The sequence below is a fragment of the Lepidochelys kempii genome, chromosome 11 (genome assembly GCF_965140285.1).
Source record: "Lepidochelys kempii isolate rLepKem1 chromosome 11, rLepKem1.hap1, whole genome shotgun sequence".
Taxonomy (NCBI): domain Eukaryota; kingdom Metazoa; phylum Chordata; order Testudines; family Cheloniidae; genus Lepidochelys; species Lepidochelys kempii.
Window position 1 is genome coordinate 62068727 of NC_136390.1, and position 19506 is coordinate 62088232.

The 19506-nt window shown below is 40.0% G+C and overlaps 1 protein-coding gene across 7 annotated transcripts in view; it reads left to right on the plus strand.

Annotated features, from left to right (window-relative positions):
* PARD3B (par-3 family cell polarity regulator beta) overlaps nt 1-19506 on the plus strand; it is a 602509-nt gene that overhangs the window by 467610 nt on the left and 115393 nt on the right. For all 7 annotated transcript variants that reach the window (XM_073306519.2, XM_073306521.2, XM_073306522.2 and 4 more), the window contains one exon: nt 6966-7076. In XM_073306519.2, coding sequence (XP_073162620.1) covers nt 6966-7076 — 111 coding nt within the window. The remainder of the gene's footprint in view (nt 1-6965; nt 7077-19506) is intronic.

Sequence of the window (19506 nt, forward strand, 5' to 3'; positions counted from 1 at the left end):
CAGTAGGAAAAATATTTCACTATCGGTTTATTTTGTCAGGGAATTCAGAAGGCGGGTCATGTGGGATGTAGAAAGTTACATGGAATATGGAGGGTTAATGCTCTATGTTCTTAATTTTAAATTCCAGTAAATGTGGTTTCAGCTTTGATCCTATCAGGACTAATTCCTTTGTCACTCTACTAATTAATTCAGCATGCTGGAGAAAAGATGCTAATTTGGGCATCAAAGAAGTAGAGGGTGGGGTTTTTTTTGTTTTTTGTTTTTAATTAGAGTTGTTAAAACGATAAGTTTTACTCCCATTAGACTGAATCTGAAAGCTGAAAGTCATTTTAGTCTTGTTCCCAACAGTTGAATATAATAAAAAATATGTCCTTGTTTCTCTCAAAATTGGCATAAAAAACAAGCAGCAACCAATATTCGTGTTAATAATGTAGGCTTCTTTAATGAGACTGCTTCATCCTTAATAAAGAAAGAAATCTTCTGAATATCAACTTTTTCTGCTAAACCTTTCCTTTTCCTGTTGCCTGTTATCAGCTAAACCCCATTGTTTTATTGCTGCAATTGAACTCTCTCCAAAATGGATTTGAAGATGGTTAGCATGAGCATACTTTGATGTACCAAAATGTAGCTGAATTTAGAGCTTAATTTAAAAAATTCACCTCAGATTTATAGTTACAGAAAATCTAATAAATTGACCTGGACCGCACATGACTAAATTCATTAGCCTGTGGCCAGATCAGTTTTCTCTTTCCACAGATAGTCTCAGCAGCCCTATGAATGCAGAGTTCGATTGTGTTTATTGCTTAGAACTACAGTACAGTACTTCCATCTGCAAATAATTCTATGCTCAGTGCAGCTTTTGAAGTGATCCAAAGCAGGTTAAATGGGTGTGAGAATCCCAAGATGTCTATGTAACCACTCCCTTCTGGCAAAAGAAACCAAATCTTCTTACAGATCCTATTGCTCCCTCATAGCAACCTTTTCTTAGTTTGTGGAAATGGTGGTGCCAGTCATGAAAGAAAAGGAAGGCGGGTACCTGCGTTTGCTGAACAGGGGAAATTATTCTCTATAGTGCTTTATTATAAACTGTGACTGACTTGCACTGTATAGTTGTCGTGTGCACTTGTTCTCCAATCATGGGCTGCTTCTACTGAGACCTGCTACATATTCTCTGTAGTACAGGAGCTTCCGTAAAACCTTTTCTCCCAATAATACTATACGGCTTGCTTTTAAATATTTAGAAAAACACTAAAAATATAAAACAAATATTTAATTAACATTGCTGTTAAAAAAAATATAAACATAAAATGAGTCTGGAGCAGTAATCACAAGCAGTTAATCTGACTCACTAAAGATCTTTACAGCAATGTCTAATATCCTGTAAAAGTGTATGTATGAAAGTAATTAATCAAAGCACAGCATTGCTTCTAGAGAGTATTTCTTCTGCTGTAAAGCTGAGTGATAAAATAACTTAAAACTCATGGCAGTAGCGGCAGTTAATAAGCTTTTATAGTCCCTCTGTGGACCTGAAAATCATACCTTATTAGTATCTTTATCTTTCTTGCTCACCCATCTTACTTGCATTCAGATTTAATTTTGAGGGTTATTTTTATATTTCTAGTCTTTCACAGTGGAGCTGCTTTAATAATCTCAGCATGGGTTTTTGGCTGTGAAATGGGTGTTTCTGTTATATACACTTTACAAATCACTCTAGGTTTTTTCCCAAATCGTTTCTGGAGATACCATGGCATTATTGGGATATGTGCATGTTTGTTTTTTTCATGTCTTGGACTAGTTGAATTATTTTTCTTTCACCACAGATGTTTGCAATTCCATTCTTTATTAGCTGCAGTGACACCTACCGATAGGGGGAACCTAATTAACTAAAGAATTCCCAATTGCTGAATTTAGCTAGCAAGCTGCTTGGGACTCTACCCAGCAGATGTTTCTCCTGCTTAGAAGTGTGGGGACTTTATAGACTTCCCTGCTTGTTAATCCATGAAGCAAATATCAACACATTTGAGATCTGGAAATTCACTGTTTAACACAGAAATGAAATGTTGCCATGACCACAGTTTTAGGTCTTGCATTTAAGACATTTTTCCCGGAACAACAGAGCAGGACCGTAGAACAGGAGGTTTGCTTTTGTCCTTGAAATCTTGAAATGTAAAAAGGGATGAAGACATTGACAGAATGAACAGTCCGGGAGCCTTTTTTCTCTATCTCTTGACATTCACTGTAGAAATATAAACATTCCCTCTTTATATACCAGAACCAATAATATAGTCATAAATATTCCAGTAAGAAATCACACATTTGGTATTCAAGGAGTTGATTCACTCAGTGTTTCTAATGGAAAATACCTTAATTATTCTCAGGACGTGGTGATTTCTTTCAATGGGTAAAGCTAATACTAGCAAAGGGAAATCCATCTGAGTAGTACAACGTGTTTTCAAGAATAGTACATGGGTTTTCACATGAGGATGACTCACTCATTTTCATCGTTCTGAGGGCAGATCACATAAAGAAAATCCCTCTCTACTTCTGCATGCAGGAGTAGTGTGCTCAGAGCATTTGGAATATTGTCCTTGTATAGTGAAAAGCATACTAATGATTCTATGGCTACAACTTCCTTCACAGGCATTACACCAGGTAATCACTATATTGCATAGGACACATAAACGCATAACTTTGCTACATGTTTTTTTCCCCTCTATTATTATTTTAAGTGGTTTCATTCCACACAAAACAATCTAAGCAGATGCACACACTCTGTTCATTTTTCAGGTCTTCTAATTATATTCCTCCCTTTGCTATGTAAGTTTTTGAATAAATAACAATTGTGTCAGATAGTACCTTAAGAGAATTTCCCTACATACAGTGTAGTAGAAAGAGCTTTTAAAGATTGGTGTGCAATAAATTTATTCACTAATGGTTTTAGTCTTATATCAATCATTTTAATATAAAAGGCAGGTTTTACTGTAATCCAGTTATTTGTTGTCTGCAGATTTTGTAAGCCTTGAGGCCAAAAGCCATTCACTTTTCACAAAATTTTCATCTTAACTTGATTAATACCATAACTCAGTTGTTCCAACAGCCTTGTTCCCATACATTTAAGCTCAGTGGGAGCTTAGAATCAGGCCCAATGTGAGGTTAGCAAGGAAAGAATTTTGTCCCCTAAACGTTAGAGAAATATTAAGCCTGGAATGCACAAAATTATGCAAAATTACAATAAGTAGAAGTTAATTTCATCAGCATATGTCTGTGGTAATTTAGAACACATCAGAGAACGCAGACCTTTGCAAATACCATAAATTTCAGGGCATGGTGTATTCATGCTGTCAGAGAAGATGCTGGATATTTTGTGGTTTTATGTAGTACATATGTTTTTTTTAATTGGTGTTGGATTTTTGCAAATATATATTTTACACACACACACACACTCTGTCTCTCTCTCTCTGTCCCTTAATGTCCATGCTGGATTTTTGCTGTTCTGCAAAACATCATGATAATAATAAACAGTAATAAGGAATAGATTTTTAAGAGTTTAGTAATGAACGGAAGAGGCCAAAATCAGAACATTTTCCCAGCCTTAGGCAACATACTGTGTATTTAGTGTGAAGGTAAATATTGTAAGCCCACACAGCTCTAGGGTGAAGTCAAAAATAGCAGAAAAACTTGTTTTCATCAAGACCAATCCACCATTGCTAGTTTATAATTATATTTGACCTTACCAATTTGTGGCAACAGCCGCTATACTAGCAAACAGCACTGTTTGTGCAGAGATTTAAAACTGGCACTTATTACAAACAAAATTGTCATTTTATTTAAAAAATACTTCCTTTTGTAAGCAACAAATAATACCCAGACTTGAAACTCAAAGGGGTTCAATTTTTTTAAAAAAACATTTTTTGTATGCTACATATCTAACTTTACCTCCCTACAGCAACACAAAATGCCCAAGAATAATGTTTTCAACATCTATAAATACTCAAGACAAATACTAGACTCCACAAAGCCGTAATTGATACTATGGGGGAACTGTAGGCAGGAAGAATATAAACAAACTGCCAGAGTCAGATCAGGGCCAGGACTCAAGAGCTAATACATTCTCTCTTGAGGATACTGCCAAGCGAGATCTTCAGTGAATATGCAGGTGCTGGAAAACAGATTATTTTCCCATCCATCCTGCAGGTGTTGGACTAAGGTGTGTGCGTGGGTTTAGTTTGGTTTTTCCTTGCATTACTATATGAAAAAACATCTGCAAGGTCCCATCTAGCTCTTCTTTTCACCAGTCTCTGTGTCCATCCCTCTTTCTCTTTCTCACACGCATGCTCTCTCAGTCACTCTCTCACCTGTACATATACACACCCACATGCCTACCCTTAACCGTCTCTTCCTAGCTGCTACGTTCTCCCCTCAGATTGCGGAAAACTCCCCATCACATGTGTGCGGCTCCACAGTCTCTGGAGACCACAGTTGATAATGGAGCCAGAGTGTAGACTTTCCACTCCTGAAGAGCGCAGTTATGAAATGTAACGATTCCGCTGCCCCGTAGTGAGATAGGACTCCAGAAGGAGAACCAAGTATGGCTGGTATGTATTTTCTGGAGTAGCAGGCTATTACTGTTTTAAATAGGACTTGGGGCTGTGGCTGCTACTGCAGAGATGTGGGGAAGAGTAAGATGAGGTTTGTACAGACACACCCACCATACCACCAGTATGTCCAGTCTCCCTCCTCATTCCATTGCAAAGAGCCACCCTGGAGCTCTTCTGTACCCTGTGCAAGGGAGGATCCAGTCCTCTTGCCTGGCACCTCTGCTTCTTCCCCCCTCCTCCTCCACCCTCACCGTGTCTTTTTCTCTCATTCACTCACCCACCAACATGCAGTGGTGCTGGAGCATTTTTAGTAGTGGGGGGTGCTGAAAGCCAGCCCCCTGACCCCTGTCCATGCCCCTCCCCCGAGCTGAGGCTGGGAGCAGGGCTGTGTCGCTGTGAGGGGGGACCTGGAGAGGGGGCTGAGGCTGTGGCCATAGCTGGGAGCAGGCGTAGGGCCAGGAGCGGAACCCCAGGCAGGGTCCGGCAGCCAGAACCCCACGTGAGGGGCCAGGAGCAGAGCCCCAGCCATGGGGCCAGGAGTGGAGCCCTGGGAGCAAGGGGCCAGGCATGGAGGCCTGGGAGCGGGGGGGGGGGCGGGGCTCGGCTCGGCGTGGAAATCCAGGCATAAGGCCAGGGAGCAGAGTCCTGGCCATGGAGCCAACAGATGGGGAGTGGGGCACAGGGCCGGCCCCCAAGACCTGAGCCTGGGGAGTTGAGTCCTGGGCACAGGGCCAGCAGTCCCACATAAAACCTGGGGGTGCTGCATCACCCCCCACACCCGTACTTCCCGAGCCTGTGTAAATATGGCTGCTGTCATAACGGAAATGCCGTCTTTATCTGCAAGATTTGTCCTTTAGTTTCTAGTGACTTCATTTTTCTGTAGGCTCAGGCCCATTGATTAAATTCACGAGCAATCTGGATCATTACTTTGGGAGTCAGAAGGTACGTTTACACTTGGAGCCAGGGGTGTGATTCCCAGCTCACACGGACATACTCTCACTAACTCTCATCAAGTGAGCGCGGCAAAAATAGCAATGTAGCTGCAGCAGCACATCCTAGTCACTCCAAGTACAAACCCCCTGGACCTTGTGGGTAGCTAGTCTGTGCCGCCACTCCCCACTGCCTCTGACACCAGGGCTACGCTACTGTTTTTAGTCCACTAGCTCGATGAGAGCTAGTGTGAGCATGTCTGCTTGAGCTGGGCCTCACACCTCTAGCTCCAAGTGTGGACGTCGTCCGACTGAACAGACACAATAATTCCGCTTTGATCAAAGGAGTTATGTGATTTACAACTGAAGTCTGTGTAGTGTACTTCAGCTATCGTACTGAAGGCAGTTTGGACTGAAATGAAAAATAAAAAAGAATAAAAAAGGAAAGAGCTCCAAGGAAATGTTACTGACTTCCATAGAACTATTCAAAAAGTTGTGAGGCATATTAATGAAGTTAAAATACAGCAAGCTCCGTGAAGAAATAATTTTTCTAATTAATTTGCATGTAAAGGCACTTGAAAGGTTGCAATATGATAAAAATGACTGATCATTTGTGACCTATAAAATTCAGGATTTCAAATTTGGGGGGTGGGGGGAGGGGTTAGCCCATAATGCTTTGTGTATCCAACCTCAAGATCTAACTCAATGAGAAATGAAATCTAGCTCTGCCACTTAATAACCTCTTGCAAGTGCTGTGAAGAAAGGAATATAATTTTGCATGTCTTTGTACAGTGCCTAATACAATGGATCTCTGGAGCATTCTCATAATATAAATATTAAATAATAATATATTATTAGATAGAAAGTAAAGCATTTAAGAGGGAACTTTTGTGAAGTAGCTCTCTCTCTCATCTTGCAATAAGGCAAGATTTATTTTTCATCCTGATTGCACCTTCCTGTGATTTTAAACAAAAATCAACTCTATACCTTTAAATTAAAGCCATATGCAAACAAGTGACAATTTTTACCAATAGGAGTAGAACATATGGCCAACTCTGTATGTTGGCACATAAGATTGTTCTGAAGATTGTTTTCAGAGAGCCTATTCTCTGGTAAGAAGAACCTTCAGCTACTTCGAAATGTATGCTAATAATAGCTTAGCATCGCAGCTGCTTTTGTTTCAGGTCTTGCGAGGTGGTAATTTCTACAATGCACTCAAGGTTCAAATACAATTGTGATCAAATACTGTGTAAATGGTTCTTAGTCAGAATTATTGGTAATTTATTTTATTATTGCAATAGGTCACTTACTCTAGGCAATCGCTCATTACGTTGTGATTGTGTAAATCTCCAGCTTTGTTGTGTACTCAGTAAATATTGCATTTTTCCTCTACTAATTCTCTCCCCTTCCCCTGACTCTTCCCTAATGTCTTAATCAGATTTGGAAAGAGGAAAGAGGAGAAAGGTGGGAAAGCTGACCAGAAGGGAGATCCAAAACACGGCACACTGAGAGAAGAAGAACTAGAAAAGATGAAAGATGAGCGTGAAAGGTGAGTAAATCATGTAAACATCTATGTTGATTAGAAGAACAGAAGGCAAGGACCTCCTATGTAGGAAGGAAAGCCAGGACAGTTGTTCCAGGCCTGGACCGGTGATATGCCATCCCAGCCCTCCGCCTATCGGTCTCTGCACTGCAACATTGTTAGGCCAGTCTTCTGGCTTTCCCTTCATGAGGCTGCTGCCATGCTGGGCTACTGCATAACAACATCTACTCTGCTTCCTTTACTTCTACGATAGTGCTTAATGCATTCTCTGCACAGCCTGGTGCAGCAGCTCCTCTTCAGGGCCCACACTACCCAATGTCAGTAAGAGGACCTTCTCCTGAGGCCTCGCCTCATTTCTCCTCCCCTCCCTCCCTCCCAATGCTACGTCAGCTGCTACTTCTGGAGCTCTGTGCACTGGGCTTCCCCTCTCCTCCATAAGGCAGTAGGAGCAGCTTCTTATGGGTCTCCAGGCTCCCTTTCTTCCTGCAACCCTCATAGTGGTTTCCAGCACTCCAGGCCTCTGCTGACTATGGTGCCAATCCACAGGTTTTCTGCTTTAAGTGCAGCTTTGGTATATTAAACTTTATGTTGTTTCCTCCTTTTTTGTGTTTTGTTCACTCAAGGTTATAGAAGAAATTAACCTCTTAGATTCATGTTGTAATAATATAAAGTACACAAATGCTGAATATGCCTAAGGACAATGGGAATAAAGTAGTACCCAAAGGTTAGGGAATGTCCTGAGAGACTGAAGAACCATTGTAAACCAAGGGGGTTTTATTTTACTTCTGTTGGTTTTTTTCCTCTCTCATAAAATATGCCTGTCCCATCCATAATCTCAACAACCTCGCTGCCTTTCCAGCCCAATAGGACTAATAGCTTTTACTTCTCCTGCCTCCCACCCTCCTAAAAAGCCTGGAAAAATAGGTAATCCTTGCAGTGCTGCCCTGAAGGTGAGCAAATTCTTCTCCTCCTCCTCCCCAGTAAAGACTAGCTTTCTGGGTGCAACCATAGTCCCACATGGTGGGTCTTTGTTCCCCTCCAGTAGATGGTGCATGTAAGAGGTTAATGAGTCTGCTAAGGTTATCCAGTTACTGCAGTACTGATATTGGATATAGTTACCCAATGTTTTAATAGGTAGTTTATCTAAATTAAATAATATCAGAGTAGGATTTATACCATTTGCTTTAAAATTTCTGTAGCATGTCCCTGGTTTTGCCAGGCAGTGGAGTGCCGCCTTTATTTTAAACTGCTGATTCCCAATTTGGATGCTGGCAATTTGAGAGGTATTTGTCCTTCATTTTAAAGAAGCCAGTGTCTTTTATTAGGATACTGGCAAGCAAAGAAGTATGTATCCCATCTGTTAAAGGGCCAGTGTCATTTACTAAAATGTTGGCAGACTGAAAGGAATGAGCCCTTCTGTCTAAAGGGCTAATGTTCCAATTGGACATGAGATAATTGTTCTTAACATTTCTTAAGTGTTAACTGCTTTTTAAAAATCCATAGTCACTGACTGATGGTAAATTGGTAAGGATGTATTAGAAACAAGCAGCCTAATGTCTTCATCATTCTGTTTTCTCTTCTCTAATAATGATTTAACTTTCTGCCCTGGAAGTGTTTGACTGAAATGGAGAACAGCAGGTGTGTTGAGAAGTTGATGAACTTAGCTGATATTTTTAACTCACTTATTTGATTCTTCTTCCACATTGCAAATGAATAGAAATATCACCCTCTCTCCTTCAGGTAATTCTGCTTACATAAAAAAATTCCTCGTATTATCCCAAAAATGGTATAACATATATTGTATATACAAGCAGGTCATGACGCTTCTCTAACTAAAACAAGAACATAGTTCTCTATGTTTGGTAGTTCAAGACTATCTACTAGTTGACTTGACCCCTGTCTTGTATTGCTAGTCACAGGGTGGCAAAGATTTTAGCAATGATAAAGGAAAAGTGCATACTGTAGCTGGTTTTCTCACAACACATTTCTGTGCAAGAATGATATGAGGGGTTGATTAAGATCAGCCTCAAGATAAGTAACCCAGTTTAAATGAAATTGAGTACTTTATATTGTTGACTATTCACCGAATGATGATGCTTATGAAGACAGTATAGATGAGTTTTATAACTGTGTCCCAAGATTCAGTAATCCTATAATGTATAATGTAATTCAAGCCTAAGATTTTAATGCACATATTGGCAAAGAAAACCATGCGGAGAGCCTACACCATAGATCTCACTGCTACTATGACTTCACTAACTGCAATTCTGCATACGTTGTCTCATCTTTAACAAACCAAGCTTCACTAAAGATTTACTAGAATGTAGGCATCATCTTTTCAACTGCACTCTTGTTTGGAGTGAAATGTATTTATGACAAAACTAACAAGTACTTGACTGTAGCGTGATAGACTACAGAACTGTAAACAAAACAATCTCCTAACTAACCTTGAGCAAAGTATTAATTACTTTTCTAATTTTGACTTTCATAAGTGATATTAATTACCTATCTAATTTTACCTTTCCATGAATAGTTACATAGTAATTTTTATTCTGAAGTCTCAATTCTATCCCCTAGAATAACAAACTTAGTTTGGCTGCTTGAGGTTGTATGTCAGTTAAATGCTGACTGCCTGGGTTTTTCAAAGGTCTGCCACACTAACCAATACCCCTTCACCACATGTGTGTATACATCGATCTGACACATTTTTTTAAGACCCTGAGCTATCTATATCAGGTGTTAGTGGCAGACGTCCGAGTTGTTGATTTTTGGGGTGGGTGGGGTAGGATTAATGATCAAGGGCATTTCAGCATCCTAGCAGCTGTGTGGACCTTGCATGATGTTGGGAGGTTGGTTTTGCATGCACTGCACGTTTGGCATGCCTCCAAAGGCACAAGATCTCTGTGGGGTGTGTTTTCCAGTAGGAAGTGCATTTGCAACTTGGAAGAGTAGGATTTCTTTTGGAGTTTTGCAAAGTGCAAATATTCCCCCCCACCCAATAACATGGTATTTCATAAAACCCAGTGGGCATCAGGCTGCACATATGACCCTTACTTACAAGGTGAAATGTTGTTGCTGTACTCATGTAGATCTTATTTCCATTCCACATCTTTCTTTTTTAGTCCTTTCTTTTCTGTGTTTCCTTTCCTTGCTTCTCTGTACCAGTTTTGTACCACCAACACAACCTACGCTAAAATGTGAAGGTAAAACATAGTTATTATTTATAGTGCTGGCTGGAAAGGAAGAATTCCATTCCGCAAAAAGAATCTGAGGTTTTGAAATTTGTTTTCATTCCACATCAGAACAAAAATAAGAGCTTTCAAAATTGTTCATGAAAAAACATGAGAGAGAACTAATGAAATGTTCACTGGGCTAGAGAGAGGCTGACTCCATAGCCTAGTCCTTGGGGCATTTACCAGCAATGTAGGGGAACCAGGTTCAAGTCCCTGCTCCAATTCAGGCTGAGCGGGGACTTAAAACCTGGATCTTCCGTAGCCCAGCCCTAACCACCAGGCTATTGGCTATTTTGGGATGGGTTTCTCTGTGCTTTGGCTAGAAATTGCTTCCTGGACCTGAAAAACCTTCCCAACGAAGATGATAAATTTCTGCAAGAAGTTTGTTTCGATAAATTGGCATGTTCCGTTGAAAAAAAACTCGACCCGCTCTAATTATTTATTGTTTATATTAGAAGTAGTCATTAGAGGTTCCAGCCAAGATCAGGTCTTCGTTGTGTTAGATGCTGTAAAAACACATACCAAGTCTCAGACCTTGCCCCAAGAGCTTACAGGGTAGATATAAAAGACAAAGGGTGCGAGAAAGAAAATAGCATCATTATTCTCATTTTACAGACGCCAGTTCAGTAATTTGTCCCGGTTCACAAAAGGAAGTTTCTATCAGAGCTGGGATCTGCGCCCACATTTCCTGATTCACCATCTATCGCCAACCAAAACCACTACTACCCTTTCTTTCTGAAACCTGGATTACATTCAATGATTGATGCTACTATGGGCTTGAAATGGTTCATGGGAATTTAGGATGTGAGTCTTACTTTCTCAGTAATAGCCATATCTGTATCTAATTGCATATGAAGTCAGCACCTCCTGTAAATTTCACAGTTTATTCCTTTTTTCCACTCTCCTTCAGTCTTTCATTGCTCATAGTAGCACATATGACTAAAGCCTCACCGAAGAATGTCAGAACTTCATGGCTGTATTGTATTAGGAGGTTTTCCTTGCCCCGCTATTTGATTCTCTGAACTGGTAGTTTGGCCTTTCTAATGCAAGTCAATGGTTTATTGGACTGAGGCCCTATTTTAAATAAACTCCTCATTTTGTTCGTGCTTCGGAGGCTTTGTCCATAAAAGGAATAAAAGCAAATACTATGTCTAAGGCTGATTTATTTATTTTTTAATCTGAGTCAAATTTATATTTTTAGTGTGTTCAGAGTCAGTTACTACCAAATTGTCATTTTTTACATTTTAAAAACAAGCTGTTGTTTTAGTAAATTATCAAGTACCAGAAGAGGTGGTCATTTTATTTATTTAATTTTTTCAACCCAAGCTTTTCCCCTTCCCTTCCTGTCTAACTCATGTTTGGATGCCTTTTAATTTTTTAACATTTGAAAACTATTGTAAAACAAACGAGAAAAATATATTAGGTACTTGAGTTTTACGTGTAGTAATTTATTCTCTTTTCAAATGCAAATAAAGTGAGTATCAGTTGAAAGAGAGCTATTTTTCCCTGTTTGTTTAGGATGATTTTACTGGAGCATCCCTGCTGAGACCAAAGTCTCCTTTCCAGCAGTCGAACATCTTACAGAAGTTAGAATAAAATTTCCCTAAATGAAGCTCCTCATTGACACTGGGGTGATTTTAATAAATAACATATGACTTAGTGAGTATAAAGACACACTGGGTACAGACCAATGCTCTGCACTGGGTTCCTTATGGGAGGCACTACTTTATTTTGTTAATTAAACCTTAGTTTTGTGTTTCTCACTGGAATTAATTGAGGAGATTTAAAAAAGTATCATTTAAGTTTTTGTGCAGAAAGGAAGAAAAGCAAAGGGAATGGCCCTTATTTTCAAAAACTGGCCTGAACTGAAGGTAGGTAAGAGCAAATCTCAAATTTGGAGAAAGTTAATTGGATTCAATCTCTACATTCAGGATTCTAAATTTTCCTTCCAAAAGCTGTGCAACCTTCTCCCTTGTCTTATCGGCTGCTGCATTTGTTGCCCATTCTCATAGTTTAAATCAATACATGTGTTTTTGATATTTGGCAAACTGAAATTTAATTTTGCAGCTGCGCGATCCCTTTAGAAACTAAATGCATCTTACAGAAATAAAAACATTCAGAGAGAAAACATTTTGAGAGAATACTAGTGAGTGAAAATCTATTCCTGTTCTATCAGCATTTATTTCATTTTATTTAATTACAGAGGATTTGTGTGTTACTGGAAATGAAAATGAAAACCGGAATAGCCGCATGAGCTGCAATCTGATAAAACGGCCAGCTATTGTTTGGAATGAGAAGTGCATGCTTGTGGTGTTCAAAACCAGTATATTTTAAAACCTACACACACAGATAGCTAACAAACCCATGTGGCTTTTGTGCTGTAGTCTGCTAAGTCTTGGAGTATTATTATTATTATTATAAAAATAAAAACCTGGAGATGGTCATATTGATTCTCTGATAAAATCTTGGTACTTTATTTCCATCACAGCTCAATTCTGGGAAGACCATACCTGTTTGGGACTCCTGTGTTTTTTGCATCACTATTTATTAAGGGTTAATCCAACCTGCATTACTGTTCATTGAATATTCCTGACTTTGCAGCACAGCTAGGTCCTGTGGTTTAGACAAAATAAGGTGTTGGATGGGATCCCAGTTTTAATAGTCCCAATTTATTATAACCATTGAACCCTGATCAGATCACAGATTGGATTAGATCCCAGTTTTTTAAATGTCCCAATTTATTGCTGCCTTGGAACCCTGATAAGAATATATATTTGATTAAGGCTTCGGTTTTAAAAAAATTCCAGTTAATTACTTGTAGATTCTTATTAGATCATAGCAGTGTAGCATGGTATGTAGGAGTTATGAAAAAATTACTGGATGAAGTTACACAGGTCAAGGTCAGCGCTTCATTTTGTGCTGACAGTATGAAGTTATCAGATTTCTGTTTATTACAGTGGCAGCACTTGCACTGGACAGGAGGACAGACGAATCCCATCCCATTGATTCTAAGTGATTCTCATTTTAGATCTGCTGCTGCTATACATACCAGAAAGTGTAATAAAAGCCTACCATTGAGCAGTGAGGGTCTGATATGTGACTATGACTGATTGATGTCAGGAATCCTCTCCCACCTTTCGTAGGGCATGACATTGCATTTAAACCAAGTGGTGGTTTTTAAGCTTCTGTTTACAATTTATGTTGTTGCTAAAACAGAATTTGCTCTGACAGACTCAGCAAGCTACATACTGCTAGTCCACAAAGAAGGACACCTCCAGTACAGTACTGGTCTGTGGCTTGAACCCAGAATGTTCTGGCTTAGAGCTGAGTACTGTACTGGACGTGGGAGCCAGACTAATGCATGGTGTGGATTATTTGACAGATGATCCTTTTGTCCAATCACCTGGTTTCTTTCCCAGATGTCGCAGTCCAGTCGGTACTTTCCAATATGTCATAGCCTGGCCCTCTAAAGAACCCCAGTGTTTCATTCCCGTAGCATAGTCTCACTGGCTTCCCCTTCATTGAGACAATAATTTCACTATGATCCGGATGCTCTTCTTCAAGGACTATGCTCTCTGGCCACCTAAAGAGTCAGAACATTTTGTTGGTAATGGCCTGGCTCTCTCTGGAGTAATATGCCAAGCTGTGACACTTTTTTTTTTTTTTATTGAAGATACATCTTTAAAGTGGTGCTGTAAAAGAGAATTATAACTGATTGCATTACTGACTGTTTACAAGCCAAAGGAATACTTCATAGGAAACATGGAATTAAAATGGAACTTGGAAAAGTAACATTTATTAAGAGCTATCAAGTTGTTTTGTTATTGCTGCTGGAAAGCTTAGTTGCAGAGACAGAGATTGGGAGAGATCCTTCACTAAGGGTAATTCTCTTTGGTACTGCTCAAGCAATGCAAAGGGCACTTCAAGCTGTCTTGATGTAGAGCTGTAAAGTGCTGTAAAGCTGGATCTACACATTCTGCTGCACACAGGGGACATTCAAAGATGGGTCTCACACATTCACTCTTCTAGTGATTCTGGACTCACAGAATGGTTCCTAGGAGACTGTTTCATCTGGCATAAGCTAGAGGAGTCTGCTGGCTGCTCTAATTTACCATTAGAGCTCGTTCGGCTTCTTGCCAATGCCAGGATCAGAGGAGGCAGAAAAATGGCTCGGAAAGCCCACTCTTGCTTTCCCCTTCAGTAGATAGAAATCTGTATGACATCAGCACTTTGCGTGAGCATGTGCTTGGGGCATAACTACAGACTGCCTCGTCTCTCTCCCCCTCTCTGCCAGAGAGTCTAAGGCACATGTTTGTAGGCATGGGCAGTTAGCAAGGGAGTTTTTCATAGGATCGTTGAACTCGAGTGGTCGTCTGGTCCAGTCCCCTGCATTCACGGCAGGACTCAGTATTCTCTAGACCATCCCTGACAGGTATCTGTCTAACCTGCTCTTAAAAAGCTCCAATGAAGCAGATTCCACAACCACCCTGGGCAATTTATTCCAGTGCTTAACGTGACAGGAAGTTTTTCGTAATGTCCAACCTAAACTGCCCTTGCTGCAATTTAAGCCCATTGCTTCTTGTCCTATCCTCAGAGAATAAAGAGAACAATTTTTCTCCCTCCTCCTTGTAACAACCTTTTATGTATTTGAAAACTGTTATGTCCCCTCTCAGTCTTCTCTTCTCCAGACTAAACAAACCCAATTTTTTCAATCTTCCCTCATAGGTCATGTTTTCTAGACCTTTCATCATTTTTGTTGTTGTTCTCTGGACTTTCTCCAGTATGTCCACATCTTTCCTGAAATGTGGCACCCAGAACTAGACACAATACTCCAGCTGAGGCTGAATTAGCACAGAGTAGAGTGGAAGAATTACTTCTTGTGTCTTGCTTACAATGCTTCTGCTAATACATCGCAGAATGATGTTTGCTTTTTTTGCAACAGTGTTACACTGTTGAGTCTTGTGATCCACTATGATTCCCAGATCCCTTTCTGCAGTACTCCTTCCTAGGGAGTATGTGTCTAGCTGATAGTTCCTTCCTAAGTGGAGTACTTTGCATTTGTCCTTGTTAAATTTCAACTATTTACTTCAGACCATTTCTCCGGTTTGTCCAGATCATTTTGAATTTTAATCCTATCTTCCAAAGCATTTGCGACTTCTCCTAGCTTGGTTATCATCCACAAACTTTATAAGTTTACCCTCTATGCCATTATCTAAATCATTGATGAAGATACTGAACAAAACCAGATCCAGAAATGATACCTGCGAGACTCTAGTTGATATGCTTTTCCAGCTTGACTGTTAACCAGTGATAACTACTCTCTGGGAACGGCTTTTCAACCAGTTTTGCACCCACCTTACAGTAGCTCCATCTAGGTTGTATTTCCCAAGTTTATTTCTGAGAAGTTCATGCGAGACAGTATCAAAAGCTTTACTAAAGTCAAGCTGTACCACATCTGCCACTTCCTCCCCATCCACAAGGCATGTTACTCTGTCAGAGGAAGCTATTAGGTTGGTTTAACATGATTTGTTCCTGACAAATCCATGCTGACTGTTACTTATCACCTTATTATCTTCTAGATGGTTGCAATTTTTGTTTGTGTGTGCAGTGCACACATTTAGTTCTCCACAACAGATTTAGTACTGGAAAACTAAAAAGTCCTGTGTTCAGCTTAGTTTTAAATTAGGGACTATTAATTAAAAAGTCAACCTTCCATTGCCAAACTCAGGTGAATTTGTCTCTTTTTCTTGTAGGTAGACTCTGTAGATGTGTCTGTAAACATGAATTGAATATAATGTATAATGAAGACATTTTTAGGGGAAAATCATATCACAGGAATATCGTTTTGAATCTTCCACTCTTAGAATTTCTTTCAGATGGAGAAAAATAACCTAATATATGCACTCCAGTACTTTGTGCTGTGAGCTCATAAGATCTCACTAGCCTAAGAAAAGTTGCGACAGGTTAGTGTTTGGGCAGGAGACTTTCCCAGAACACCTAGCGCTACAGGAAATGGTATTGGTGATTGAGTAAATGTCAGTCTTCCCTCTGAGTTGGTCCTGAACCAATGTTGCAGCATGAATTTTCAGGCTCTGTCTTTTGAATGCAGTGTAAAATCAAAATCTTTGTATCCTGGGATCAGTACTGATCACGTAGTATTTTTCTTTAGAACAGTGGTATTAACCTCAGTGTTTTTGCCAGATTCTAACTCTGATACTCACTAGAGCTGAGCAAATAATGTGCAAGTATATTACAGTTTCCTCACATTGAGTCATCATTCAACTTATCTGGTTGTTTACTTATGAAATGTTTACTTTATGGAAAGATCATAGATATTCAAACCTTGAGCTGTGTTGTAGAGCTGTGATTGTTCTGTTTCTTTTTCTTGATTGGTTAAATTGCAAGGACTTTGGAGAGAATATTTGCATCTGCAAATACTTGCCTTTTGCAATTCTCTTTCTATGGCTGTTTGCTCCAGTAAAAGTTGATCACTTTTAAATTGACAGAAACACACAAACACGCATGGGATAAAACCATGATCAAAACAAATTCACTGAAAAAAACTGAAATTACGTTAATGGAAAACCTTATATAGCCTTCACACTGCTGTTCAAAAAGTAGCAAATGTTCTAGTAAGTATGTTTTGCCTACCTAAATTTCTCCTGGGTGCACTATACTCTACCAGCTTAGAATAGTAGACTTTTACACTTGTGCAAGGCAATTGAAAAGAAGCCCTAGTAATCAAGCTGGTTTCTTTCCTTTTTATGCTTGATATCTAGTAATAACAATACTGCAGGAACACTTACACTGGTCCAACCCAGTTGCCTTCAGATGTTACCTTCAGTTACCCATCTTTTTGGTGGGTTGAAGACTAAAGTACTGAATTATGAGAAATACTTAACTTTCCACTTTAAAATATTGGGCCTGACCAGAGAATTAAAGATTGGCAAAACGCAGATGAGACTTTTAAGGGTAACACATTCAAGTTATGAATAAGATTTGTTAATACTTGTATGAAAAGTTCATGCATGTTAATAATGATAAAATAAAAAGTTTAAAGCATTTCGCCAGATGCTGCCCTCAGATAGTCACATGAAATACTCAATTCACTTTAGTGAGTGTTGCATATGAAGGTCTAAAGGCAGAATTTCTTTGGTCCGCTTTTATGTAGATGAATGAAAATATGATGTTTTAACCACTGAAATATATTGTGCTACCAGATAGAAAAAAGTATTAAAATCTTAAACCCAACTGAAATCCGATTGACCTCCTGGGGCAATAGGGTACTTTCTCCTAGACAACACTTTTCTCAATCTATGTGTGAATTAGGGAAATGAGAGACAAAGGCAGAAATGTTATGTAAAATCACAGCTGAGATATTAAGACTCTAAATCAGATGTAAATTAAGTAATCATTGCAGTTTGGAGATCTCAGGCAGCATCACGTGAGTGAAAAAATGCAGTGGCTTTTATTCGGCTGCACACAAGGAAAGACCGAATGAATGGAAGAATGTGTTTTACACCAATTAACCTGATTAAAAGACTCACAGGATTGGGCCTTTTTGTGAAATTGGAGCTACATCTCAAGCCGCTTTCACAGCCACTCCCTTTTCACTATATTAATTGCAAATCGAATACTAATTATCGTAAATGACCTATGCCTCCTGCCTATCTATTCCTATTGTATACTTCACCTTTGCTAGTTATTGTTCCTTCTCCTATTCTGCCTTTGGGAATTTCCTTCACTTATGCACTGATGCTTGGTCAAATCGCTGCTTAAAACACACATTTTCTGCAAAGCCTATCAATTTTTAATCCTTTGTATCAAAATGTTTTGCTGTACTCTATTAAAGATGAAACAGCCCCTCCCCACCACCATTGTTTGGTCACCGGCTGTATTTTCTGTTTGACTGTATTGTCTCCTTAGCGTGGCACGTTGGAGCGTAGATCATGGCATTCCATGTGCCTTACACAGCATTGGGCACACAATCTGTACTTGACATATAATAAACCAGATTGTCGTACTACTTGTGGTACGTTTTCAGCAGAGAGTTTGTTCATGCTGGCTAGAAGAAAATAGTACATTATCTGCCTTTTGGGATCCCTCAAGCAATTTCTGTGCTGTCAGTAGGAGCCTTTGAGCTGTGTTTACATAACCACAATTTTAACTGTAGCCTTTCTGCAGTAGCTAGCAATTTTAGTTCGTGTTTTCATTACAGATGGTAACGGGCAACATTTGGTTTGCATGCTGCACATTGTGCTAACCAGTTCTTCATCTCCCTTGAGCAGAGAAAATCTTGAAGGCTGGAATGTTCTGTTCCTTCCCACTAAGAAAAGATGTGGTTATTGAATAGAGGTTCCTTAGAGAGTTCATACTGGTGGTACACAAAAAAGGGGCCAGCTATGGAATTTGTGTTAATGGATCATATTTAGGGCCCTACCAAATTCACAGCCATTAAAAACATGTCACAGACAGTGAAATCTGGTCTCCCACTGAGAAATCTAGTCTTTTGTGTGCCTTTACCCTCTACTATAACCGATTACATGGGGGAGACCAGCATTTCTCAAATTGGGGGTCCTGATCCAAAAGGGAGTTGGTGGAGGGGTTGCAAGGTTATTTTAGGGGTGTCGCGATATTGCCACCCTTACTTCTGCGCTGCCTTCAGAGCTGGGTGGCTAGAGAGTAGTGGCTGCTGACTGAGGGCCCAGCTCTGCAGGCAGCAGCCTAGAAGTAAGAGTGGCAATACCATACCAGGCCATCCTCACTTATGCGCTGCTGCTGGCGGCGGCTCTGCCTTCAGAAGTGGGCTCCTGGCCAGCAGCCGCCGCTCTCCAGCTGCCCAGATCTGAAGGCAGCAGCACAGAAGTAAGGATGTCATGGTATGATATTGCCACCCTTACTTCTGCGCTGCTGCTCCTGGCAGGGTGCTACCTTCAGAGCTGTATGCCCAGCTAGCAGCTGCCGCTCTCCGGCTGCCCAGCTCTGAAGGCAGCGCAGAAGTAAGGGTAGCAGTATTGCAACCCCCCTACGGTAGCCTTGCCCCCTCTGGCAACTCCCTTTTGGATCAGGACCCCTACAATTACAACGCTTTGAAATTTCAGATTTAAATAGTTGAAATCACTGACATTTATGATTCTTAAAATCCTATGACCATGAAATTGACCAAAATGGACCATGAATGTGGTAGGGCCCTCCTCATGTTG